At 43.9% G+C, this 25,942-nt stretch overlaps 1 protein-coding gene across 6 annotated transcripts in view; it reads left to right on the top strand.

Annotated features, from left to right (window-relative positions):
* ap1ar (adaptor related protein complex 1 associated regulatory protein) overlaps window positions 1-25,942 on the top strand; it is a 155,723-nt gene that overhangs the window by 52,633 nt on the left and 77,148 nt on the right. For all 6 annotated transcript variants that reach the window (XM_072495887.1, XM_072495886.1, XM_072495885.1 and 3 more), the window contains exons 2-4: window positions 14,229-14,277; window positions 17,714-17,740; window positions 23,573-23,598. In XM_072495887.1, coding sequence (XP_072351988.1) covers window positions 14,229-14,277; window positions 17,714-17,740; window positions 23,573-23,598 — 102 coding nt within the window. The remainder of the gene's footprint in view (window positions 1-14,228; window positions 14,278-17,713; window positions 17,741-23,572; window positions 23,599-25,942) is intronic.

The raw sequence follows: 25,942 nt of genomic DNA, 5'->3' as shown, positions 1-25,942 counted from the left end.
GACCCAAATCTTATTGTCATTCCATCTATGTTGCTCAAGGCTAACATGAAATCACCTGCAGAGCTGTGAAATGGCAGAAACTGTAAGATAGCTCAGCCAGCAAGATATTCCCTCCCAAGTGACCAAGAGGAAATACTAGAACTACTTACTGCTGCACAAGCCAAAATAAGGCAACACTGCAAGCATGTCAAATCCTTGCCTGCAGTTGTTGAAAAGAAAACCTCTTCCCACTCTCCCTTTTATGTAATTTTTAAAAACCTTGATTTAAATAAGCAAGAGTACAGGATGAACTGATTTGGTGGGGTCTGTTAGATTGCAAACCTTGAGCCTTGCAGCAACCCCTGATAACCAGAACGATGAAGCTGAGTGTACCACTCTTTTGATGATCATTTCAGGTTCAAAGTAATTTATCAGTTTTTAAAATGCATTTCAACTCTTTTAGATTAACAATTTGGAATATTTTGAATTTCTGAAGTATTAAAAAGTAAAATTACAGAAATGGTGGAACAGTACATTTATGAATTTGCAGGTATTTTTCTTTGAGCTACTTTGCAGAGCATGTCCTAAGGTGTAGAAAATAATCCTGCAGATTCACTGCTGTCCAAATTTTAATATTAGAAGAAACTAATCCATTTTCTGCACACGCTTAATGTTACCAATAACAAGTGCCACTTGGGAACTTGGTTGAGTTGGTTTTGCACAGCCCAAGTAATGTTTCCTTCCCTGTGATCTCGCTCTGTGGAGAATTGGATTCCGCCTGTTCTATCTATGCTGTAAATGCAAATGTGACGCACACCCAAAAATGCTCAAATTAATAAGCAAAATGATAATGTTAGGTACCAAGTGAAAAGCAGTGCAATTATTTCCGAAACTATTTTTATTACTATTTTATTGTGGTAGTTATCATCATGACTCAGTGATGGCACACTCGCCTTTTGAGTCTCAGGATTGTGGGTTCAAGCCCCATTCCGTAATAGGTTGTGTAATCTTTCTAATAGGGCGCCCTATTGAGGTTCTGAGTGTCCCCTCGGGTAGGTTTGAACATTTCTACGCTATTATTCCTGGCTTGACCAGCACCACCAAAAACAAGTTATCTGGTAATTCATCTCTCTTCTGTTTATGTGAATTTGTGACAACATCAACTACACCACAAACCAACTTTGTTGGCTGTGATGGTTTGGAGCATCATGACAACGTGAAAGGTGCTACCTGAATGTGCATTCTTCTGTTCTTAAACCAACAGATATTATGTGCTGATTAATCAAAAACAATTGCACAGCAGATGAGCAGAGAATCACACAGTATCAAATTTGGACGTCACAACCTGATACTGATTTTTGCATTGTAGAACTGCAACATTGCTGTGAGCAGAAGTCAGACTTCATAGAATCTGAAACTGAAATATCGGCAGGGCACCAAAATATTGGTAAATAATTGGGAGATAAAAGCATACCGCAATGTTTTTTTTTAGGGAGAGAATGTAAAGCAACAAAGTTCAAGTGAATGCACCCTTTCTGTATTTTTTTCCTTATCCATGATATGGTATGAGCACTACAGTATGAAAGGGGGAATTTAAATTTAATCCATAGTCTGTTTGTGAATGTATTCTTCCCATCTGTATGACGCTCCCAGTGAGTGAAACGTTCAAATTCACACTTCACAACCTGCTAAAAGAGTGCAGGGCTACAAGCCAACTGGGAGATCATGACTCCAATCATCAAATGCATTAAAATACAACTGAAATATTTGCTAGAATTTTGTTAAATTATTATTTTTCTACTAACACAGTAAAATTAATTACAAACAATCTTTAGCCAGAAGTGCCACGTGGAGGCCAATAATCTCAGCCCCAGGACATGGCTGCAGATATGGTGTCCTAGGCCCAACCATGCTTCATCAGTAATCTTTTCCCAGCCCATCCCCCTACCATCATAAGGTGAGAAGCGAAGATATTCATTGATTGTACAGTGTTTAATTTCATTCGCGACTTCCCAGATATAGATTATTTATTATTTATTTATAGAAGCAGTCTATGCCCACGTGCAGCAAGATCAGACTTGGACTCCTGGCAAGTAACATTCACACCATCCAAGTGCCAGAAAATGACCATCACCAACAAGAGTGTCTAACCCCCCACCCCTGATATTCAATAGTATTGCCATCATCTAATTCCCCACCATTAACATCCTGCAGAATCAACATTGATCAGTGACTGAATTGGACCAACCACATAACTACCAAGGTTACGAGAGCATGTCAGATTATGCATATTCCGCACAGTGCCTCACCACCTGACTCCAGACTCTCCTGTCCACTACTTACAAGGCACAAGTCAGATGTGTGATCCTCATGTAGCCGTCAGCCATAAATGGCAACACTGGCCCAAAATCCTACGAGAGTCGGGAAATGTGTTTCTCGCCAGTGAGATCTCATTTCCCAATTTTCCTCGCCCCTTGCTAATGGCGTAACATTGAGCAGGAACCTCATTTCAACATGTTTTATAAATTTCGATGTCGTTAAAGGGTTTCCCAGCCATGTGATCTCCACGCACTGAATATTCATGTCGTGTCAGTGAGGTTTACAACAGCTATATAAAAACCGGCTTGTTGGGGATCATGAGTCATTGCCTGAAATGTTTCCTCTTATTTCTCTCCACAGAAGTAACCTGACCTGCTACATACTTAAAATCATAGAATCAGGGTTGTTAAAACTTTCTTTCCTAAGAATCCCTGCAGTCCAGAAGAAGGCCATTCGGCCCATCAAGTCTCCACCGACTGAGAGAGCACCCTACCTAGGCCAACCCCCCTGTCTTATTCCCGTAACCCCATAACCCACCTAATCTACATATCCTTGGACACCAAAGGACAATTTATCATGGCCAATCCACCTAATTTGCACATCTTTGGGCTGTGGGATGAAAGCAAAACACCCAGAGGAAACCCATGCAGACACTGAGAAAGCACAAACTCCACACAGTCACCCAAGGCTGGAATTGAACCCAAGTCCCTGGTGCTGTGAGGCAGCAATGCTAACCACTGCCACAATTTGTACTACTTTTAATGCAAATATGGCTGTTTGTGTCAGTTCGATTCTCACTTCCAGCCACATGATCAGACAGCCAGAGCAATTGTTTCAGTAGAAGGGTGCCTTTGATGTAGCGACAGGAAATAGTGGTGGGGGGAATCCACACCATTAATTGGTATTATTGGAAAGTAATAGTATTGGTGTTCTGGAAGAATGAGATCAGATGGGTGGAATGCGTTCTCTCTAATTTCCTTCCACTGTACATGGATGTGGCTGTAACCACAGCCCTCTTAATCTTAACTAAGTTGGCAGATGGTGCACTCTAATTTGAAGTGGAAAAAAGTACTCCAGTAAATTAATGGTTTGTTCTAAAGTGGGTGCGTTTTTATTTGAAGAAAGTTCTTTTTAGATTTCCAATTAACATAGACTAAAAAAACAACTTGGATAAATGGGTCGTTGCGTTACTTTGAAGATTTTGTGTTTAAAGCTATATCTCCTAGATACCCATTTTATTAGTTGTTATAAAGCCATGCATTATGTCAAAAATGTTAGCTCGCTGAAAAGGAAAGGCCCGTACCGGCCTACCTGAACAGGTGCCGGAATGTGGCGACTAGGGGCTTTTCACAGTAACTTCAGTGAAGCCTTCTTGTGACAATAAGCTATTATTATTATTATTATTATTATTATTATTATTAATAAGTAAAGTGAGTGTTGGTCCTCTAGAGAGTGATAATGGGGAGTTGATAGTAGATAGTAAGGAAATGGATGAAATAAACAAATATTTTGCTTCAGTCTTCACAATAGAAGATACGACAAACAGTCTACTAATAGCTGTAAATCAAGAGTGCGGAAACTTGGGGAAATTTTAATTACTTGGGGAAATTTTAATTACTTGGGAAGCTGTAGTGAGCAAACTGATGGAGTTGTGGGCTGACAGTTTCCAGGTCCTGATGGACGGCATCCTCGGGTAAGACATGGCTAACGAGGTAGTAGATACGTTGGTGTTAATTTTCCAAGCGGGTTTAAGAAACTGTTTTTCTCCAGGTCACAAAGCAGAGGATGCACCCGAGTGAGTAGGTCTGTCTCTATCTCGCTCCCTCTTTCTCTTGCTTGTGTGTGTCTGTATGCCTATGTTACTCTGTATCTGCATGTTTGTGCTCATGCTGCAGGCAAGAGTTTTAAGAATCAACTCAGCAGCTGTTGACTCCATAAGATCGGATATAAATAATCAATTAACATATTTAAATTGTCTTGATAGCAAATCCTGACAATCAAACTCCTCTGTCTGAGATCAGTATACCTAACCTTTTTTTACTGGACTCTAAAAAGACTGCTTAATCTATCCTGTGCCTGCCTGTCTGTCACAGTCACAGCATGTAAATGGATAACCATTCATTGAGTTGACAAACAACACCTGATCAATAATATTTAATTATGGTTAAATGGGCACTGGATGCCCTCTAGTGCCTACTTTCCATACGTGATCCTGGGTCGGAACTTGGCAGGCTATTTGTCTATATCTAGTTTAAAAAACTAATTAATAGATGGTTAAGCCCTGTAACACATCCTGAAGACACAAAACATGCCATACAAATTCAAGTTTGTTCTTTTCTATTAGATTAAAGACTATCACAGCAGAGCCGTTTCATATTCTCAGGTGGCATCTACACATGTACATTCCAACAGGGGTCACATGGCAAACAGGAGTAGCTATACTGCCTGACTTTTCCCTTAGTCGACCCCTTTTAAACATTTAAAACGCTTGCATCCGACTTACCTCAAATTGTAGCAAAAGCCTGCTCAAAAACCGAGCTACGTGTGCTTTGTGCTGACAGTAGTTAAGTAACTGGATTGAAGAATTTGTGGCCATAATCACTGAAAATAAATCACTAACATTAATTTTGGACTTGAATGTGTTCAAATTCATTCCTAAACTGGTGACCTCGTAGTTTGTTTTGTATCTTTACATATGTTTTCCCCTTGAGGGAATAGGGAGGAAGCATTGGAAGGGTTAGCAGACTGATTATCAAGCCTCATGAATGCTTTGTCCATGACCAGCATGTCCTGAAGCATCTGGCTCAGAGGCAGGGCACTACGTACCGAGCACAAGACTTCCTCAAATTCGTATTGGTAGCAGTATGTTTAGAGCTGCCATCATCTATTTGGATGCCTTCATTTAAATTACTCTAAGGTTAACTAGTTATAAACAGACAAACTCTCTCAAAAAACCAGGCCAAACAAAAGGAATCTTACAGAACCAATAAACATGTAATAGCTGCAAACTGTGAATTCTCCCAAATTATGAACCTTATGAACCACGAACAATCTTCAGAATGCCAAGCTGATTTAAAGCCTAAATCGCAGGTCAAGACCTGATATCGCACTACAAAATGTTTAAAGTGCCTTCTGTATCTAAGTCATCAGACCATGATATTGAACTCTTTTTTTTTTTTTGGTTCCTGCTGCATTCATGTTTTAGATCCACCTGCAGCAGATGTCCAAGCCAATCTCTGCTGTAACTTACTTAATGCAGGCATCTAAATGCATGCGGCCCTAGAAAATATACATACCCCAGAGCCCATGCAGTATAGTTGTCTGCGATCTGTCGTTGTTAGGAACAGGTTCCAATATATAGTCACAGGCTTGTTTTATTATTTCCAAACTTTGGTATTGTTGCAGTGGTTTGCAGCTGACCATAAACTCAGCTGGTTCTTCAATTTTGTTGGGAAAACATTGACATGAAATATTTCTGAAAATGGCTGGTATTGCATTTCACTCGGCCAAAACATCAAGCCTGAGCGTGATAACCAAAGTTGTCACCATAAGTTGGCAAAAGCTTTCTCCTGTGAGGAGCAAAATGTCAGCATCCTGCAGTGTAAATTCTAGTTTATTGATGCACGTGAATCCCACTGCTCTCTTGCCTAAACTGACCATGTTACAGATGTGACCTGTCCATGGTGAATTCCACAGTGAGGTAGTGGCTCCCATGCGCTCGGTCAAAATCCATACACTTCTCTGGTTCACCCCTTCAACAAAACACTCTCTAGTGTGCCCACTCCCTCTGCGCCACTCCCTCTATCACAAAGGCCAAGGTCTCTAATGGGTTTCTGAAGTCATCTGCAACTGTCACTCCATCTCCATCCAAATCATCTCTGATGAGAGTGCCAATGTTGACTCCAATGTGATCAGTTACTGGAAGCAGAATCCTGTATTCGTATGAACCAACAATCATCATAACTTAACGGAGCCTAGCATGTTTTTGTGTAACCTGTCTGACATGAACTTCATGTGCAAGGTAACAAAATGTCCAATGACCATACATTATAGCAGCTTTCTGCTCCAAGGGAGGGAGGGGGGGCATTTATCAATCCTCTGATCATTGGCCACGTTACAAAGTCCAGGTGATTTTATAGCCTGGACCCACTTTGCTGTCAGCTGAGAGCATAGCATCTTCACTCCCTCGATAGAGGAGTGTAAATGCACTGCTGATTGGAGTTTGTACATTCTCCCTGTATCTGCTTGGGTTTAAGCTCCACACCCCAAAGATGTGCAGGTTAGGTGGATTGGCCACGCTAAATCGCCCCTTAATTGGAAGAAAATTGCCCCCTCACCTAGTGATCACTAGTGAATACAGAAGATCTCACAAACAGTGCCTCACACCACCAAGGACTCTGGTTCAATTCCGACTTTGGGTGACTGTATCTGTGTGGAGTTTGCACTTTCTCCCCATGTCAGCGTGGGTTTCCTCCTGGTACTCTGACTTCCTCCCACAGTCCAATGATATGCAGGTTACATAAGAACATAAGAACTAGGAACAGGAGTAGGCCATCTGGCCCCTCGAGCCTGCTCCGCCATTTAATGAGATCATGGCTGATCTTTGTGGACTCAGCTCCACTCTCCGGCCCGTACACCATATCCCCGAATCCCTTTATTCTTTAGAAAGGCATCTATCTTAGGTGGATTGGCCATGCTAAAATTGCCCAGTGTCCAAAGAGGCACAGGTTAGGTGGGGTTATGGGGATAGGGTGGTGGTGTGGGCTTGGGTGGCGTGCTCTTGCAGTGGGTCGGTGCAGACCCATGGTTTGAATGGCATCCCTCTGAACTGTTGGAATTCTGTGGTTCTATGCTCAAGCTAAGCTGTCCATTGTCAACAAGAGCTCCACCACCATCAGCTGCAGATTCCCTATCTGTGCCAAAGGAACTGGGGTGCTGCCTGCCATACCTGACTTCTCTCCCCTGTTGTCCTCCCTTACTCTTCCCAGCCTCATGTTAGCCGAAGAGTATTTCTCCTCGAATAGTAATCCTATTGACAATCACTAACCAAGTTCTGGGAGCAAGATTTCAGTGATCCTTTCATTGGACAGTGAGACAACCTGATGATGGGAGTGATGGGCATGCACCTGATCCAATACTTGTGAAATTTCGCACATTCTAAGAAGTTTTTTTCATTGATATCCAAAATTCATTTTTTTTCCCCCCACATGGGCTGCAACATTATTTTTTTTTACTGTGTAGCTGAATCTGATGTGACGCGACTGTTGGGTTAAATCAGAAGTCCTAATTGTCCGAATATCAATCACTAATGATTTCATTAAGTGAATCGTGAATGATGAATGTGCAGTACGTGAACAAAGAAGAAAGAACAAAGAAAATTACAGCACAGGAACAGGCCCTTCGGCCTTCCCAGCCTGCGCCGATCCAGATCCTTTATCTAAACCTGTCTTCTATTTTCCAAGGATCTACTTCCCTCTGTTCCCCGCCCGTTCATATATCTGTCTAGATGCATCTTAAATGATGCTATCGTGCCCGCCTCTACCACCTCCGCTGGCAAAGTGTTCCAGGCACCCACCACCCTCCGTAAAAACACTTTCCACGCACATCTCCCTTAAACTTTCTCCCCCTCACCTTGAAATCGTGAACCCTTGTAATTGACACCCCCACTCTTGGGAAAAAGCTTGTTGCTATCCACCCTGTCCATACCGCTCATAATTTTGTAGACCTCAATCAGGTCCCCCCTCAACCTCCGTCTTTCCAACAAAAACAATCCTAATCTACTCGACCTTTCTTCATAGCCAGCACTCTCCATACCAGGTAACATCCTGGTGAACCTCCTCTGCACCCTCTCTAAAGCATCCACATCCTTCTGGTAATGTGGCGACCAGAACTGCACAACTATACAACTGTATACAACTGTAACATGACCTGCCGACTCTTGTACTCAATACCCCGTCCGATGAAGGTAAGCATGCTGTATGCCTTCTTGACCATTCTATCGACCTGCGTTGCCACCTTCAGGGTACAATGGATCTGAACTCCCAGATCTCTCTGTACATCAATTTTCCCCAGGACTCTTCTATTGACCGTATAGTCCACGAATTAGATCTTCCAAAATGCATCACCTCGCATTTGCCTGGATTGAACTCCATTTGCCATTTCTCTGCCCAACTCTCCAATCTATCTATATTTTGCCTTATTCTCTGACTGTCCTCCTCGCCATCTGCAACTCCACCAATCTTAGTATCATCTGCAAACTTGCTAATCAGACCACCTATACCTTCGTCCAGATTATTTATGTATATCACAAACAACAGTGGTCCGAGCACAGATCCCTGTGGAACACCACTAGTCACCTTTCCCCATTTTGAGACACTCCCTTCCACACTACTCTCTGTCTCTTGTTGCCCAGCCAGTTCTTTATCCATCTAGCTAGTACACCCTGAACCCCATACAACTTCACTTTTTCCATCAACCTGCCATGGGAAACTTTTATCAAACGCCTTACCGAAGTCCATGTATATGACATCTACAGCCCTTCCCTCATCAATTAACTTTGTCACTTCCTCAAAGAATTCTATTAGGTTTGTAAGACATGACCTTCCCTGCACAAAACCATGCTGCCTATCACTGATAAGTCTATTTTCTTCCAAATGTGAATAGATCCTATCCCTCAGTATCTTCTCCATCAGTTTGCCTATCACTGACGTCAAGCTCACAGGTCTATAATTCCCTGGATTATCCCTGATACCCTTCTTAAACAAAGGGACAACATTAGCAATTCTCCAGTCCTCCGGGACCTCACCCGTACTCAAGGATGCTACAAAGATATCTGTTAAGGCCCCAGCTATTTCGTCCCTCGCTTCCCTCAGTAACCTGGGATAGATCCCATCTGGACCTGGGGACTTGTCCACCTTAATGCCTTTTAGAATACCCAAAACCTCCCCCTTCCTTATGCCGACTTGACCTATAGTATTTAAACATCCATCCCTAGCCTAAATATCCGTCATGTCCCTCTCCTTGGTGAATACCGATGCAAAGTATTCATTAAAAATCTCACCCATTTCCTCTGACTCCACACATAAATTACCTCTTTTGTCTTTGAGTGGGCCAATCCTTTCTCTAGTTACCCTCTTGCTCCTTATATACGAATAAAAGCTTTGGGATTTTCCTTAACCCTGTTAGCTAAAGATATTTCATGACCTTTTTAGCCCTCTTTATTGCGTGTTTGAGATTTGTCCTACTTTCCTGATATTCCTCCAAAGCTTCATCAGTTTTAAGTCGCCTAGCTCTTATGTATGCTTCCCTTTTCATCTTAGCTAGTCTCACAATTCCACCCGTCATCCATGGTTCCCTAATCTTGCCATTTCTAGCCCTCATTTTCACAGGGGCATGTCTGTCCTGCACTCTAATCAACCTTTCCTTAAAAGACTCCCACATTAAACAGCTGCTCCCAATCCACATTCTCTAGCTCCTGCAGCATTTTGTTAAATTTGGTCTTTCCCCAATTTAGCACTCTTCCTTTAGGACCACTCTCGTCTTTGTCCATGAGTATTCTAAAACTTACGTAATTGTGATCGCTATTCCCAAAGTAATCACCGACTGAAACTTCAACCATCTGGCCGGGATCATTCCCCAATACCAGGTCCAGTATAGCCCCTTCCCGAGTTGGACTATTTGCATACTGCTCCAAAAAACTCTCCTGGATGCTCCTTAGAAATTCTGCTCCATCTACGCCACCAACACTACATGAGTCCCATTCAATGTTGGGGAAATTAAAATCTCCCATCGCGACCACCCTATTGCTCCTACATTTTTCTATGATATGTCTACATATTTGTACCTCTACTTGACACTCGCTTTTGGGAGGCCTGTAGTAAAGCCCCAACAATGTTACCCTTCCTATTTCTTAGCTCTACCCATATTGCCTCAGTGCTCCTATCCTCCATCGTGCCCTCCTTAATCACAGCTGTGATATCATCTCTGACCAGTAATCCAACTCCTCCACCCCTTCTACCTCCCTCTCTATCCCTCCTGACGCATCTATATCCTGGGATATTTAGTTGCCAGTCTTGCCCTTCCCTCAACCAAGTCGCCGTAATACCAATAACATCATATTCCCAGGTACTAATCCAAGCCCTAAGTTCATCTGCCTTACCTGCTACACTTCTCGCATTGAAAAAATTCACCTCAGACCACCTGTCCCTTTGCGTTCATCATCTCTTCCCTGTCTACTCTTCCCCTTAGTCACATTGAGTTTATTATCTAGTACCTTACTGGCTTTAGTTGCTGCCTCTTTACTGACCTCTAACTTCCTAATCTGGTTCCCATCTCCCTGCTACATTAGTTTAAAACCTCCCCAACAGTGTTAGCAAAATCACCTCCTAGGACATTGGTTCCAGTCCTGTCCAGGTGTAACCATCTGATTTGTAATGGTCCCACCGCCCCCAGAACCGGTTCCAATGTCCCAAAAATCTGAACCCCTCCCTCCTGCACCATCCCTCAAGCCACGTATTCATTCTGACTATTCTTGAATTTCTACTCTGACTGTCTCGTGGCACTGGTAGCAATCCTGAGATTACTACCTTTTGAGGTCCTACTTTTTAACTTATCTCCTAACTCCCTAAATTCTAATTGTAGGACCCCATCCCGTTTTTTACCTATATCGTTGGTGCCTATATGCACCACGACAACTGGCTGTTCACCCTCCCCGTTCAGTATTCCTGCAGCCAATCTGAGACATCCCTGACCCGTGCACCCGGGAGGCAACATACCATTCAGGAGTCTCGTTTTCGACCACAGAAACGCCTGTCTACTCCCCTTACGATTGAATCCCTTATGACTATAGCCCTGCCAGTCTTTTTCCTGCCCTTCTGTTCAGCAGAGCCAGCCACGGTGCCATGAGCCTGGCTGCTACTGCCTTCCCCTGGTGAGTCATCTCCACCAACAGTATCCAAAACGGTATACCTGTTTTGGAGGGAGATGACCGCAGGGGACACCTGCACTGCCTTCCTGCTCTTTCTCTGCCTTTTGGTCACCCATTCCCTGTCTCCCTCACCAATCCTAATCTGCGGTGTGACCAACTCACTGAACGTGCTATCCACGACCTCCTCGGCATCGTGGATGCTCCAAAGTGAGTCCATCCACCGCTCCAGAGCCGTCATGCAGTCGAACAGGAGCTGCAGCTGGACACACTTCCCGCACATGAAGGAATCAGGGGCATCGGCCGTGTCCCTGAACTCCCACATTGAGCACGAGGGGCATAACACGGGTCTGGGATCTTCTGCCATTTTTACACTTTAACTTAACTGATTACAAATATACTATCAAATAATGAATAAGTGAAAGGAATAAAGATTTTACTTAACAATCACAATACTTACCAAGACACGAAGAGTTAAATTTCTCCCAGCTACTGCCAATTGGAGCACTTTCCTTACCAGCCAATCAGGTCACTACTTTGCTGTGATAGCGCTCTTCAAGGTAAGTTTTTAAAGAGGAAAACTTACCTTCCTGACAGACCCCTGGCCACTGCTCCCGTCGAAAATCTGAAGGCCGCTTCTCCGGCAGCTGTGTCCCCGCCGCTCTCCTCGTGTTCTTTTATCCTGTGTCCCCGCCGCTCTCCTCGCGCTCTTTTATCCTGTGTCCCCGCCGCTCTCCTCGCGCTCTTTCACTGTGTCCCTCCCCGCGCTCTTTTATCCTGTGTCCTCGCGCTCTTTCACTGAGTCTCCGCCGCTCTCCTCGCGCTCTTTTCACCAGCAGTCACTCTGTCCTCACTCTGACCGGATTCAGCTGGAAACTCATTTGTATAGAAATAAATGTACAATTTAACAGATTTATTTTGTGTGAATATATTAGTACTATGTTTACTGGGCAAAATTGATCAATCAGCTAAAAGTGCTTTATGAACAAGCCAGTCTCGCCAACTTATGACTATTTTTGGTACAGCCTACCTGTAACTATGGTACACAAGTACATACAATGACAGTTTAATAATTAAGGACTCCTGCAATCAAATGGCATCTAATGTAAGATTGTTGTTAACTTCGGAGCCTCTGCAATGGAGTATGTGGCGAGACTTGAAACTGTAAGTACAAAACACAACTGAAATGCGCAAACGAGAAAGGAACTGGAATCTACCATCTTGACTACATTTGTGCATTAGTGTGCTTGACTTACTGTGCAGATTCCTTTGTACTCTACAATGTGAGTTTCAAACTGGTAATATGTTGGTTTCAAAGCATAGTTGGTGTTTTACTGAATTATGGATATAAACAGATCTATTTATAATATGCACTGTGCCTTATATGAATCTGATTGAGCTTTCTTTAATAGCCTTTTGAGACACTTTTCTTTCTCGCCCTTCGAATTGTACGTACTGAATTTTGTTATGGGCCAGGGTTTAGAGAACCCCAAAGTGTATCATGGAGTTCACCTGACCCACAACTTTTAATAGATTGTGGTATGGGAAGCACACAGCCCACTCTACAGGTGTGGTACAGCAGAAATGGAAAAAGTATTTTTTAAAGCAAAACAATGTTTATTCTATTAACTCAAGTTAACCTTTTTGAAACAAACAGTGAACATCTTAGCAACCATTAATTCAAATACAACCCCCAAAGAATATAACACTAAGTAATCCGTAAGCTGTCCTTTTAACATCCAGAAGACTTTAAAAGAAACCTTTAAACAGAAGCTCATCAGGTTAAAGTCATTACTGAGAGCATTTATTGGATTTAAATCACCAAACGATCGATTTACAGTTTTTAGATTAAAGAGAGAGTGACCTTCTGGCTGTGATTGCAAATATTCAGCTCTGAAAACAAAACTACAACACAGCCTGCAGCAAACAGCCTAAAACAAAAGTAAAAAGCTGACAGACAGCCCAGCTCTGACATCACTGATAAACACCCATTTCTTAAAGGTACTCTCACATGACAATTTTGCATTTGCATGTGATGAATGCTGTTTTTCTAATAGTTGGCAGTGCTGCCTATTCAGTTTGTCTATTTAATTTATATTAATAGTATTTCTAATTTTTGTTCTCGATACCATATGTGCATAATTTAGTTCAAGTGTTGAAAACACTTGACACTAATATGTAGTTGTTCTTAAAATGGGTTCTTTGCTAGATATTCAGAAAGGACAGAGACCTTATTGCATCGGTGCTGCAGCATGCTACGTGGGATAGTAGTCAGCACAAGAATCACCTCAATGATTTCCTTGTATTCCAAGCTTTTCATCTTAAATATGCTTTAAAAAGAGAGTGAGGGAAGACCAACTGCTTCCCCAAAGAGAAGGAAAATCGGCAGAGGCCTCTTGTGTATGTCCAGCCTTCAGCCACCTAGGCTGATCCCCTGACATTATAGTTACGCTTTTGTGAAGCATATTTTCAACATTGTGAAGCATATTTTCAACATTATAAGTTGCTATGAAATTGCAAGGTGTTGTTGAGAACGTGACTGGGTGTGTAAGCTCAAGTGTTGATAATTTATGGGTGTGTTCCCCTCTGTGATGATCGTCATGTTTGAAGTAATTTGCGCTGAAGAAAGATTTAAGATTCAGCTAAAAAGCATGTTGATGTCTAAAGTGTGATTTGCTTGCTTTTCCTTTTATGCTTTGGTAAATATGCCTAATGGTGACATTAATGATGAGTGAAATTGCGTTTGTAATCTATAATAAACAGCTAATTTATAAAAAATTATTGGAGAAAACACTGAATTCATCAGCCAAAAGAAATAACCAAAAGTATATAATATGCATTCTGCTTCATTTCATGATGACTATCGATTGCTCATCTGGACTCATATTATTTATCTAGTTTTATATTGTACCAGTCACAAAGTTTATTGTTGTATGTCTGCCTGGTTAGTTCGGCAAGGCATAGATAAGAAGCAAAAGCTAACGCAATCTCTTCTTGTTTTCTCTAGATCAAAGTATTTTCGAACAAGTTCTATTGGGGAGCACTTCACAATAGAGGTATGTGGCATACTGTTTATTATACATCATCTGTCTTGCACATCTTACACTTTATTGATTAATATTGTATGGTGACAAAAGTTGCTGAATGTGTAAAGTACTATTGAAAATGGTGAACAATAGATTTTGCATTTGAACATGCCCAATAGAAGACTGAATTATTTAATCTAATCTTGCTATTGGAGAGGTATGATTAGTCTGTCAAATTGATTAATAATCTTGTCTGCATCTGCCAGTGTCCTCCACTGCAAGATTAGGTATTACCCTGTGCCTCGGAGGAATAATTTCCTCCATCAGTCCTGTTCTTTTCAACCCAATTGCAGAACCCTGAAGCATAATGGCATAATTTTGTTTTTACATTTTCTTCCACCCCAAAAAAACAAAACAAAAAATGTTGTCAGTGAATGATCAAAGAGATTTGTGTGTTGTGCACAATCTTCCTTCAGGCTACACAAGGACTTGAATCCATTTTTTTACATGATAATACATTGTATTCTTATCACTCTATAATCATCATTTTTTCTTTTGGAGCCTGTCAGGAGATTTCTTGTGGCCCATGGAGGATGACCAAAAAGTTGATGATGAGGGGAAAAGATGAAATATGAGAATAACCTAGCCAAAATTTAAAAGTAGATAAGAGTTTTTAACCGAGGAAGAAAGCTAAAGTAAACATTAATGCTTTAGGTGTGGAGTCGGAGACAGGAGAAATTATCATGAGGGATGAGGAAATGTCAGAGACATTCATGTCTTGTCTTCACACTAGAAGACACAAATTACATAATAGAGGGAAACCAAGAGGCTTAAGGGACTAAAGCTGACACACTCTCAGGAGCCGCTGTCCATGTCCTACAGTTCTAAAGAAGTTAGCCGCAATGTGCTGGTTAAGATTTTCTAAAATACCCTAGTTTCAAGAACAGTCTCTGCAGATTGGAAGTTAAGAAATGTAACACTTTTCAGAAGAGGAGAGAGAGAAAACGGGACTACAGGCATTGTTAAGAACATTCTAACAAGCCCCTTTTAATTAAAAGAAAAACATGCTATGATCAGACATGGCCAACATAGTTTTAAGAAAGGGTAATCATGTTAATTGTATTAAATTTGTTGAGAGGAAGTAACAAGTGGGGTAGATAGGGAGCCAGCTGGTAGATGTAATATATCTGGATTTCCAAAAGACATTTTATAAGGTACAAAGGTATTGCAGCACAAGAGTAAGAAAGTCTTACTGCGCTTGTACTGGACTTTGGTGAGACCATGCCTGGAGTACTGTGTGCACTTTTGGTCTCTATATCTAAGGAAGGATATAATTGCAATGCGATAGCACAGTTAGGATAGTTCATGGGGCATGAGGGTTATTCATGCAATGAGAGCATTGTCCTATGATAGGCTGAGAAAATTGGACCCCTGTAGTCTCTAGAGTTTAGAAGAATGGGAGGTGATCACATTGAAACATAAAAGATTCTGAAGAGGTTAGGCTGGCCAGAATTAGATTTTTCACCCCTAATTGAGGCATATAGAACATGGGGACGCAGTCTCTGGATAAGGCATCAATCATTCAGAAGTGAGATGAGAAATTTATTCATTTGGGGTTGTGAACCATTGGAATTCCCTATCCCGGAATGTTGTGGATGGTCCAATGGTGAGTGTATTTAAAGCTGAGATAGATAGATTTTTGTTCTCTCTAGGAATCGAGGAATATGGGGAGTGGGCAGGAAAATAGTTGAGACTGAAGATCAGTCATGATTGTATTAAACGGCAGAGCAGGCTCGAGGAACTGTGTGATCTTCTGCCCTCATGGAGGGTTTCGCAATCAAAGCATTCTTTGACTGTCGGTAGCTTTCTTCAAGACCTGTGCTGACTAATTGAAAATATTTTGCTGATGTTCATTAATGTTGTATAAGATGCAGCATGTAAGGCCTCACTCGCTGTGTGTCACTTTTTATTTATGGGGGTGGGGTGTTCTGGTGGGAAGGCAACAGAATGAGGGAACAACAATCTGTGATCTTTTTTATGTTGCCAGCAGCTATGTTTGAATTTTTTACATGTTTGTGCACAAGGTTTATTATCAAAGCTCATTAGCAAGTGACCACCCTTCAAATGGTTGCTATTTTATCATTCGAAGGGCATGAAGATTTTGTGCACACTGTGTACTGCAAAAGCCAATAACTCCTCAAATCAGCGTAGTTTAATGGAATAAACATTTCCTTGTTTCCTCATACTTGAACTCTTTAGAAAGAACCTCCTAGTATGCTAAGCGAGAGGCCAATTTGATGCATGTTATATATTGCACAATCGAGCCAGTTTAAGGGCTATAATATATCCTAAAACTTCTAACGCTTAAAGTGAAAGGAATGTTCTTGGTAAAATTAACTCCTTTTATACAGCTGAAAATAACATTTTTTTAAAATCCTGATGTGTACTATATTTTAAACTAGGTAGTTTTGTGCTGGAGCTGAAGATAAAACTGCTGTGTACCAGCATCTGGCACTATCTATCCAGGGTATTGGCTTGCAGTCTGACTCAGAGCAGAGTACCAAGAATCCCAGTGACTGGTTTATTCCAGTTTGTACCATTAAGTACTCTCGCTGGTTGCTAAATCATTGACTGTGCCTTGAGTATTGCAGATGTGCCTGGTTCAGGTATTGAATGACCTAGTCTGCCACAGAGGATCGGTGACTTTGTTTTCAGCCCCATCAGCCTCCGTTCTCAAGTGTATCATTTTGGAATCACCTCACCCCATGGGGAGTCTGCTTCCTCTCCCTTCCCCACAGATCTGTAACTAGCTAGTCGTTAGGCAACTGATGGGGAGGACATCAAATCTCACTGGGCTTCTTGTGGGGAATGGAATATGAGCAACACAACATTACCACTCCCTACCTGACTGCAGCATATTAGCAACCCCCTCCCCCATCCCATTTGTTCCACCAGTTGACAATGCATAGCAGCAGCTGCTAGCTTGTCTGCAATCCACCCAGTCATGATAATCTTGACAGATAAAAAGCAAAATCTAAATGTTAAGATGTTATTAATGGATCTCTAGATTCACATAGCTGATGCATTGATAGATGTGTATGTTTACTTGAGGGTGTGGACATGGCAAAACTTGACATATATTTGATTTGTAATATTGCAGTACATTGTAGCCCAAACTACCTACGTGTAGTCTCCTTAATGCTTTTCTTGTTACTGTATAAACAAAATTTGAAATCTCCTAATTTCTCAAAAGAAGACTTGCCATGGTCAACTTCTTTGGGCTTTTCAATGAAACTGGAGGTCTTTGACTTGGCTATCATTGTTTGCATATGGTGCTCTTGTGTACAAAATTTCTATCTGCCCTTTTTCCACTGAGTGCCATATATCAAATTGTTTAGAAAAAGCATCTCATCACAGTGTATGACACTAAGTTAAAATTAACCACCACTCTGCTTATTATTTACAGTTTGAAAACTTGGTGGAGAGTGATGAGGTACGTTTACATCAGTTCCCATGGGGAATCTGTCAAGTGCACTTAGTGACTATTAGCATTTAACTGTATTGTACCAGTGTTCCCAGCAGACTCATGAGATCACCATTAAACAGATCTAATTGAGGCTCAGCCTGAAACAGCCCAAGAAATTATATCATCTTTATGAAAAATGTTGGTAATTACATATCAGTATTTCTCATATCACATTTCAAAATGTTAATTTCTGCAATTTTTAAAAACTCATTCTAGGATTAATTTTTCGGAAGGAATGGGAGATATGTTTGCAATTAATCTTTCCCTAGATACACTAAATGGTACTTTGTTACAAAGTATTTTTCTTTTTTAAAAATGTTTATTCAAATTTTACCAACACAATTTTTTAACAAACAAGCCCCCCCCCCGCATAACAAAAAGAACACAAACACCACAATCTAAAATAATAAACTCCTTGTACATTGGGTTTCTCACTTGCCCTTTATCTCCTCCACCGAGGCCGCCTCCACTTCTTTCATCTCTTGATAGATCGCCAAAACCTTGCCCTCTCCGACCCATACACCCAAAATCACCCTGCCCTGAATCCTCTGTGCCAAGAGCAACGGGAATTCCCTCACCTGCTGCCTCACAAACGCCCTCAGTTGCATATACCTGAACGCATTTCCCGGGGGTAACCCAAACTTCTCCTCCAGCAACCCCCAAGCTCACAAACGTCCCATCTATAAACAGGTCTCCCATTCTTCTGATCCCTGCCCGATGTCAGCTCCGAAACCCCCCATCCATCCTTCCCGGGATGAATCGATGGTTCTCCCGAATCGGGGACCAAACCGAGGCTCCCATCTCGCCCCTATGCCGTCTCCACTGCCCCCAGATCTTCAACGTTGCTGCCACCACCGGACTCATGGTGTACCTTGTCGGCGAGAGCGGCAGCGGTGCCGTAACCAACGCCCTCAGGCTCGTGCCCCTGCAGGACGCCATTTCCAACCGCTTCCACGCTGCCCCCTCTCCCTCCATTGCCCACTTACGGATCATCGCCACGTTGGCTGCCCAATAGTAGCCGCACAGATTCGGCAGCGTCAGCCCTCCCCTGTCCCTGCTACGCTCCAGAAACACCCTCTTTACCCTCGGGGTCTTATTTGCCCACACGAAACCTACGTTGCTCCTACCTACACATTTAAAAAAGGCCTTGGTGATCACAATGGGAAGGCACCGGAACACACAGAAACCTCGGGAGGACCAGCATTTTAACCGACTGTACCCTGCCCGCTAGCGAGAGAGGCAGCACATCCCATCTTTTGAAATCCTCCTCCATCTGCTCCACCAACCATGTCAAATTGAGCTTGTGCAGGGCCCCCCAGCTCCCAGCCACCTGGATCCCCAAGTACCGAACGTTCCTGTCCGCCCACTTCAATGGTAGGTCGTCTATTCCCCTTCCCTAATCCCTGGATGCACCACAAAGAGCTCACTTTTCCCTACGTTGAGCTTATAGCCCGAGAAGTCCCCAAACTCCCTAAGGATCCGCATGACCTCCACTATCCCCTCCACTGGATCTGCCACATACAGCAACAGGTCGTCCGCATACAGCGACACCCGATGTTCCTCTCCCCCTCGGACCAACCCCCTCCATTTCCTGGACTCCCTTAGTGCCATGGCCAAAGGCTCAATTGCCAATGCAAACAACAAGGGGGACAGGGGGCACCCCTGCCTCGTCCCTCGGTACAGCCGAAAGTGCTCCGACCTCCGCCGATTCGGAGCCACACGCGCCACCGGGGCTCTGTATAGGAGCCTGACCCAACTGATAAACCCCTCCCCGAACCCAAACCTCCGCAGCACTTCCCAAAGATACTCCCACTCCACCCAGTCGAAGGCCTTCTCCGCGTCCATAGCTGCCACTACCTCCGCCTCTCCCTCCACCGATGGCATCATAATCACGTTGAGGAGCCTCCGCACATTAGTGTTTAGCTGCCTGCCCTTTACAAATCCCGTGTGGTCCTCATGAATCACCCCCGGGACACAGTCCTCAATTCACGTAGCCAGCACTTTTGCCAGCAACTTAGCATCCACATTGAGGAGCGAGATCGGTCTATACGACCCACATTGCAGCGGGTCCTTCTCCCGCTTCAGAATCAGCGAGATCAGCGCCCCGGACATTGTCGGGGGCAGGGTCCCCACCTCCCTTGCCTCATTGAAAGTTCTCACTAACAACGGGCCTAGCAGGTCCACATATCTCCTATAAAACACGACCGGGAACCCATCTGGCCCCGGGGCCTTCCCCGCCTGCATGTTCCCCAATCCTTTAACCAGCTCCTCCAACCCAATTGGCGCCCCTAAACCAGCCACCTCCTGCTCCTCCACCCTGGGGAACCTCAGATGATCCAAAAATCATTGCATCCCCTCTTCCCCCGCTGGGGGCTCAGATCTGTACAGCTCCTCATAGAAGTCTTTAAATACCTCATTTACTCTCACCGCACTCCGCACCGTATTCCCCCTGCCATCCTTAACTCCACCTATCTCCCTCGCTGCCTCCCTCTTACGAAACCGATGTGCCAGCATCCAACTCGCCTTCTCCCCATACTCATACGCCGCCCCCTGCGCTATCCTCCACTGTGCCTCTGCTTTCCTCGTGGTCAACAGGTCGAACTCCATCTGGAGGCTTCGCCGCTCCCTAAGTAGTCCCTCCTCGGGGGCCTCTGCATATCTCCGGTCCACCCTTAAGATCTCCCCCACCAACCTCTCCCTCTCCCTGCTCTCTCTCTTCTCCCTGTGGGCCCTAATGGAGATTAACTCTCCCCTGATCACCGCCTTCAACGCCTCCCAGACTACCCCCACCTGCACCTCTCCATTGTCATTGGCCTGCAAGTATCTCTCAATGCACCCCCGCACCCTCCCGCACACCACCTCATCCGCCAGTAATCCCACATCAAGACGCCACAGCGGGCGCTGGTCCCTTTCCTCTCCTAACTCCAGCTCCACCCAGTGCGGGGCGTGGTCTGAGATGGCTATGGCCGAATACTCACTCGGGCCCTCTTAACCGGCCCATTCAGGCCCCTCACATTCCAAGTTATCAGCCGGATTGGGGGGCTCCTCACCCCCCTCCCCCCCCCCCCCCCCCCCTGCCGACTAGCCATCTCTTTTTCTAGGCCAGTCACGTGCCCGCGCCTCCCGCACCCTCCAGTCCCCCCGACGGCGGACCCCCGCCCCGACCACCTCTTCTATTTCCAGTTCCCCATTGGCCAATGCAGCAGCAACCCTATACCCCCCTCTTCTCCCCCCCCTCCTCCTCCCCCCGCTAGATCCACATCTAGCCCTTTTGCTCCCCCCCCATAACACTCCCGTAAGTCAGCTGACTCCTGCTGACCCCGGCGCCTCCCGCCTTCCCATCGACTCCCCCAGTGTGGGAATCCCCCCTCCCTAGCAGTCAGTGTGCGCTCCTCCGAACCCCACCGCCGTCCTTCCCTAGCGCGGGAAAAAGCCCGCGCTTTCCTGAGCCGGTCCCGCCTACTCTGGCGCAGCTCCTTTTGCGGCCTTATCTCAATTCCCCCATCCCCGGGCCTCCCATCCCTCCAACACCGGCGCCCACCCTCTCCCACAGTCTCCCCATCAAATCCCTTCATCCATCCCAATCCAGCACCCAGCCAAGGGAACATTCCCTACATGTAGTTAAAACCATATATACAGCAAACATCCCCCCCACAACAACAAACCCTCAATTTGAGTCCAACTTTTCAGTCTGTATAAAGCTCCAAGCCTCCTCAGGCATTTCGAAATAGTGGTGCCGATCTTGGAATGTGACCCACAATCGCGCTGGCTGCAGCATACCGAACTTCGCCCCCTTCCGATGGAGCACCGCCTTGGCCCGATTAAAGCCAGCTCTCTTCTTGGCCACCTCTGCACTCCAGTCCTGGTAGATTCGGATCTCCGTGTTCTCCCACCTGCTGCTCCGCTCTTTCTTGGCCCATCTCAGGACGCACTCTCTATCCATAAAGCGGTGAAACTTCACCACTACAGTCCTTGGCGGCTCGTTGGCCTTGGGTCTCCTTGCCAGGACCCGATGAGCCCCGTCTAGCTCCAGGGGCCTCGGGGAAAGCTCCCGCGCCCATCAGCGAATTGAGCATCGTGCTCACATATGCCCCGGTATCGGGCCCCTCAACTCCTTCAGGGAGACCCAGCATCCGAAGATTCTTCCTTCTCGGCCTATTCTCCAGGTCCTCAAATCTTTCCGCCCACCTCTGATGCAGCGCCTCGTGTGCCTCCACCTTCACCGCCAGGCCCAAGATCTCATCCTCGTTTTCCAAGGCTTTCTGCCGCACCTCCCGGATCGCCGCCCTCTGGGTCTCCACTAGCTTCTCAATCGCCGCCTTCATTGGCGCCAGCATTTCTGTCTTCAGCTCCTCAAAGCAACGTTTAAGAAACTCCTGCTCCTGCGACCACTGCGCCCATGCTGCTTGGTCTCCACCCGCCGCCATCTTGCTTTTTCTCCCTCTCACTTTTCGCTGCTCCAAGATCTCTTTTTTCACCGCTCCACTCCTGGTCCAATCCATATACTGTCGGGGGGACCTTGCTGTCACCTTCCCACACTGGAAGCCGTCGAACAAGTGCCGTTGGGCCCCCTCGAGAGAGCCCTAAAGTCCGTTCCCGGCGGGAGCTGCCGAACGTGCGATCTATTCAGGCATGGCCGCAACCGGAACCTTCCGGAACCTTACAAAGTATTTTTCTAGCACTCTTAGAATTTACCTTGCTATCGATGCTAATTGCTATCCTCCATTGATTCTCTAGCCATTGCATATAAATGTATAAGATGAGATTTATGCAAACGTAAAGCCAGTCATCCTATTTTGGTATCATGACAACAAAGCATTATAAGTGACAAACAGTAAAGATAATCCCAAAATATTTTAACTTCTGTGGGATACTTTCTTATACATCCTATCCAGATTTACAGTCGTACAAAAATGTATGTTTCTGATATTGGTGATATCTGGCAAAAGATTTTTTTTAAACCTTTGTCATTAACTACTGGAAAGATACATCCCCAGTTTAAAGAACTAGTTTTCCTAATCTATGGAATATTTGAGTTCAATGTCCTGATACAGTTCCCAGTAAAAGAACCAGAATCAGTATAAGTCCAAGCCTAATAGTATCCCTAGGCTACACCTGCAGAAGAACACCCTGCCACCGATGTCCAAGAGTACTGTATGTAATCACCAATTGCTGGCCCTGTGGAATAATTAAATCATAAGCTTACAATAGAGAATAGATGCCATAAATTTGCTATACTTTTCATTTGGTGTTTGAACGATAGTTCAAAATAGAATAAATGCACATTTGTCAAGTTTCATGATGTAGCATGTTAACAAATAAAGGGATCTTCCCAAATCAAATAATGAATTTTATGTCTAACAGTTATTGGAATTAATTATGACTTGCAGTCCTTTTGATAATGCATAAATGCTTCGTCTCCAATTAACAAAATATTTATAAATGAAAATATTTTCATGTATTTATTTTTAGTCTTGTGGCTTGCTGCTGTTGAAATGGAAATTGGAAATCGTGTTCATATGGTCTTGTATTTGTCCATACGTTTACTGTACCACCCGGCGTAAGGCTAATATTCTAATATTTATAACATTTTGTATTGTGATTCTAATACTTTACAAACCTTACAGCCTTTCATGAACAGGAGAAACAAATTGTCATACTATATGTGCAAATGTTTAAACTGTTTGGCTATAAAGAAGGGCAAAAAGTAATGGTTGTTTAAACGTTTTAAAGCAGTTTTTTTCAAAACAAATGTGCGAGATTTGTGATTTATTTATTTATTTTTTTTGGTTTTTACAGGCTGAAAGCCCAGGATTCAACCAGAGGTAAGAAGCGTGAAAAGCGATAGAATTGAAAGAATGCATTTTGTAGCTGAATTATGACTCGTTGGTGTGTCCATTAGAATGAGCTAAATCAATCCCATTGACCTATAAATTTAGGGGGGGGAAATCCTTTTTTTTTTAAATCGGTGCATAAAAATCATTCAAACAAACATTCTTTCCTTCTGAAGCCCTTGCGCATGGCAAGTAGTGAAACCCACCCTCGATCATCATCATCTCAAGTTCATGGAAGGTGAACATTATCTTTTCAAATGATGACCTCATCAATTACTTGTCCAACGGATGATTTTATTCCCTCTCTCAAGTTCGGGAATGCTGAGGCTGCTTGTCATCTCCCTGTATTGCTAATGATGTTCACTTGGGTATTTTTTTTAAAAAGTCGGACGCAACCCTTGCATTCAAGGGGATAACACAATCATGGGAAAGGTTGCTGAAGCTTTCATGCAAATAGGTTCAAGAGTCAATTGCCATATTTCTGGAAGGAGGGAAAAAATTAAGATGATAACGAAAGAGAAAATGCTGGAAAATCTCAGCAGGTCTGCCAGCATCTGTAGGGAGAGAAAAAAGAGCTAACGTTTATAGTCCGATGACTCTTTGTCAAAGCCATCGGACTCAAAACGTTAGCTCTTTTGTCTCCCTACAGATACTGCCAGACCTGCTGAGATTTTCCAGCATTTTCTCTTTCGTTTCAGATTCCAGCATCCACAGTAATTTGCTTTTAATTAAGATGATAAGATGAGCTTCCTCCATAAAAAGCATTGTTTAATCAGATAAGTTATTACAAAAAGTATGCTTTATTTTATCAATGGATAACACTGGATCATTTAGTCTTGATGGTAAAACTGTACCCAAGTTTTTTTTTTCCAATTAAGGGGCAATTAGCATGGTCAATTCATCTACCTTGCACATATTTGGGTTGTGGGGGTGAGACCTACGCAGACACGGGGGGAATGTACAAACTCCACACACAGTGACCCAGGATCACCCAAGTCCTTGGCGGCGTGAGGCAACAGTGCTAACCACTGTGCAACCATGTTGCTCAGTAAAACTGTAAACTTGAAAGATCTTCCAAACTGAACATGCTGATTACAGTAAAGTCCTGATGTACGTAGGGTTACATTCCCATGAAATCCCTCAAACAGCGAAATCGCAAATGGTGAACGTGCTTTTCAACGAGAGTCAATTAAATAGGTTCCAGCAATGTGAGGACAGCATTGCTTGTGCGGTTACTGTACAGCAAATTGTGGTACCTGTGTACAACAGACGGGGGAGCCTCTGAGCAATACAAAACAAAGGGACAATCCACATTTAAGAAAAAATGAATGCCCTCAAATCAGACACAGCAGGCAAAATCATCGAACATTTCAAAATTGAACAGAGCAGTGATGGCAGCCCTGGACAGAGAGATTCAGACATTTCTAGGTTAATCTCTCTGTTCAGGCTGTACTTCAGCTGCAACCATTCCAGGCACCTATTCTCACTCCTGTCAGAAAGGTGCTTTAAAACAAAAATTCGATGTTCATGGTCAGGGCGAATGGCGGAATCCGGTACCAGAGATTTTGACGCCATCTGTTATTAAAACTTGTCAAGGTTTCTGCTCAGTTATGGCTGCCGTCTCCTTGGGAAAAGGGGGGAAAGAAAGCGCAGATAAGCAAACAATTGCTCACTCTATGCCTGTATGGGTAAGTGAATATGCAGTCAAAAAAGTCATGAAAGGCAGTCCTTTCCTGTAATAGTGAATTGTATCACAAAATTAGCACAGTTTGATTCACAGTTCTAATCCTAATGACAAATGGTATTAACGACTTCTGGTGACGGTGATGTGCTGAGCGGACGCACACTGTGTCTCTCCTCCCAACCAGAACCAAAAAAGGCACTTTTGGATGAATTTTGCCCGAAAAATCAATAACAAAATAACCCCAACGGAAGAAAGGGAACAAATGTTAAAAAAAATGCCAGCGAACGGGAGCTCAAGGGGCCGAAGAGACGGCAGAAGTGGCACAAAGGGCCACGAACCGGCAGACCCACGAGGCAAGTGGGCCCCGGCCACCCGAGAGAGGGGGAGATCGTCGACCTGAGTATCAGTCTCCCCCTTGCCACCTGAAGATGGATGGAGGTTCTTCCTTAAGAAGGAGCTGGCTGCCATGAACAAGGCGATTAGAATTGAGATCTAAGTGGCAGTGAAGGTGGTGGCAACAGAGGCGATGATCTCCTTACAAAAGACTATTAACGGACTGGGAAAGAAAGTGGAGGCACAGGAGTGGACAAATGAATGACCTCGAGAAAGCCTCGACAGACCAAGTGACAGGATCATGGCTCTGGAAGCAGC

Source organism: Scyliorhinus torazame, chromosome 3 (genome assembly GCF_047496885.1).
Source record: "Scyliorhinus torazame isolate Kashiwa2021f chromosome 3, sScyTor2.1, whole genome shotgun sequence".
In the NCBI taxonomy this organism is placed as follows: Eukaryota; Metazoa; Chordata; class Chondrichthyes; order Carcharhiniformes; family Scyliorhinidae; genus Scyliorhinus; species Scyliorhinus torazame.
The sequence above is the reverse complement of the archived record's forward strand: the minus strand, read 5'-3'. Positions and strand labels throughout refer to the sequence as shown.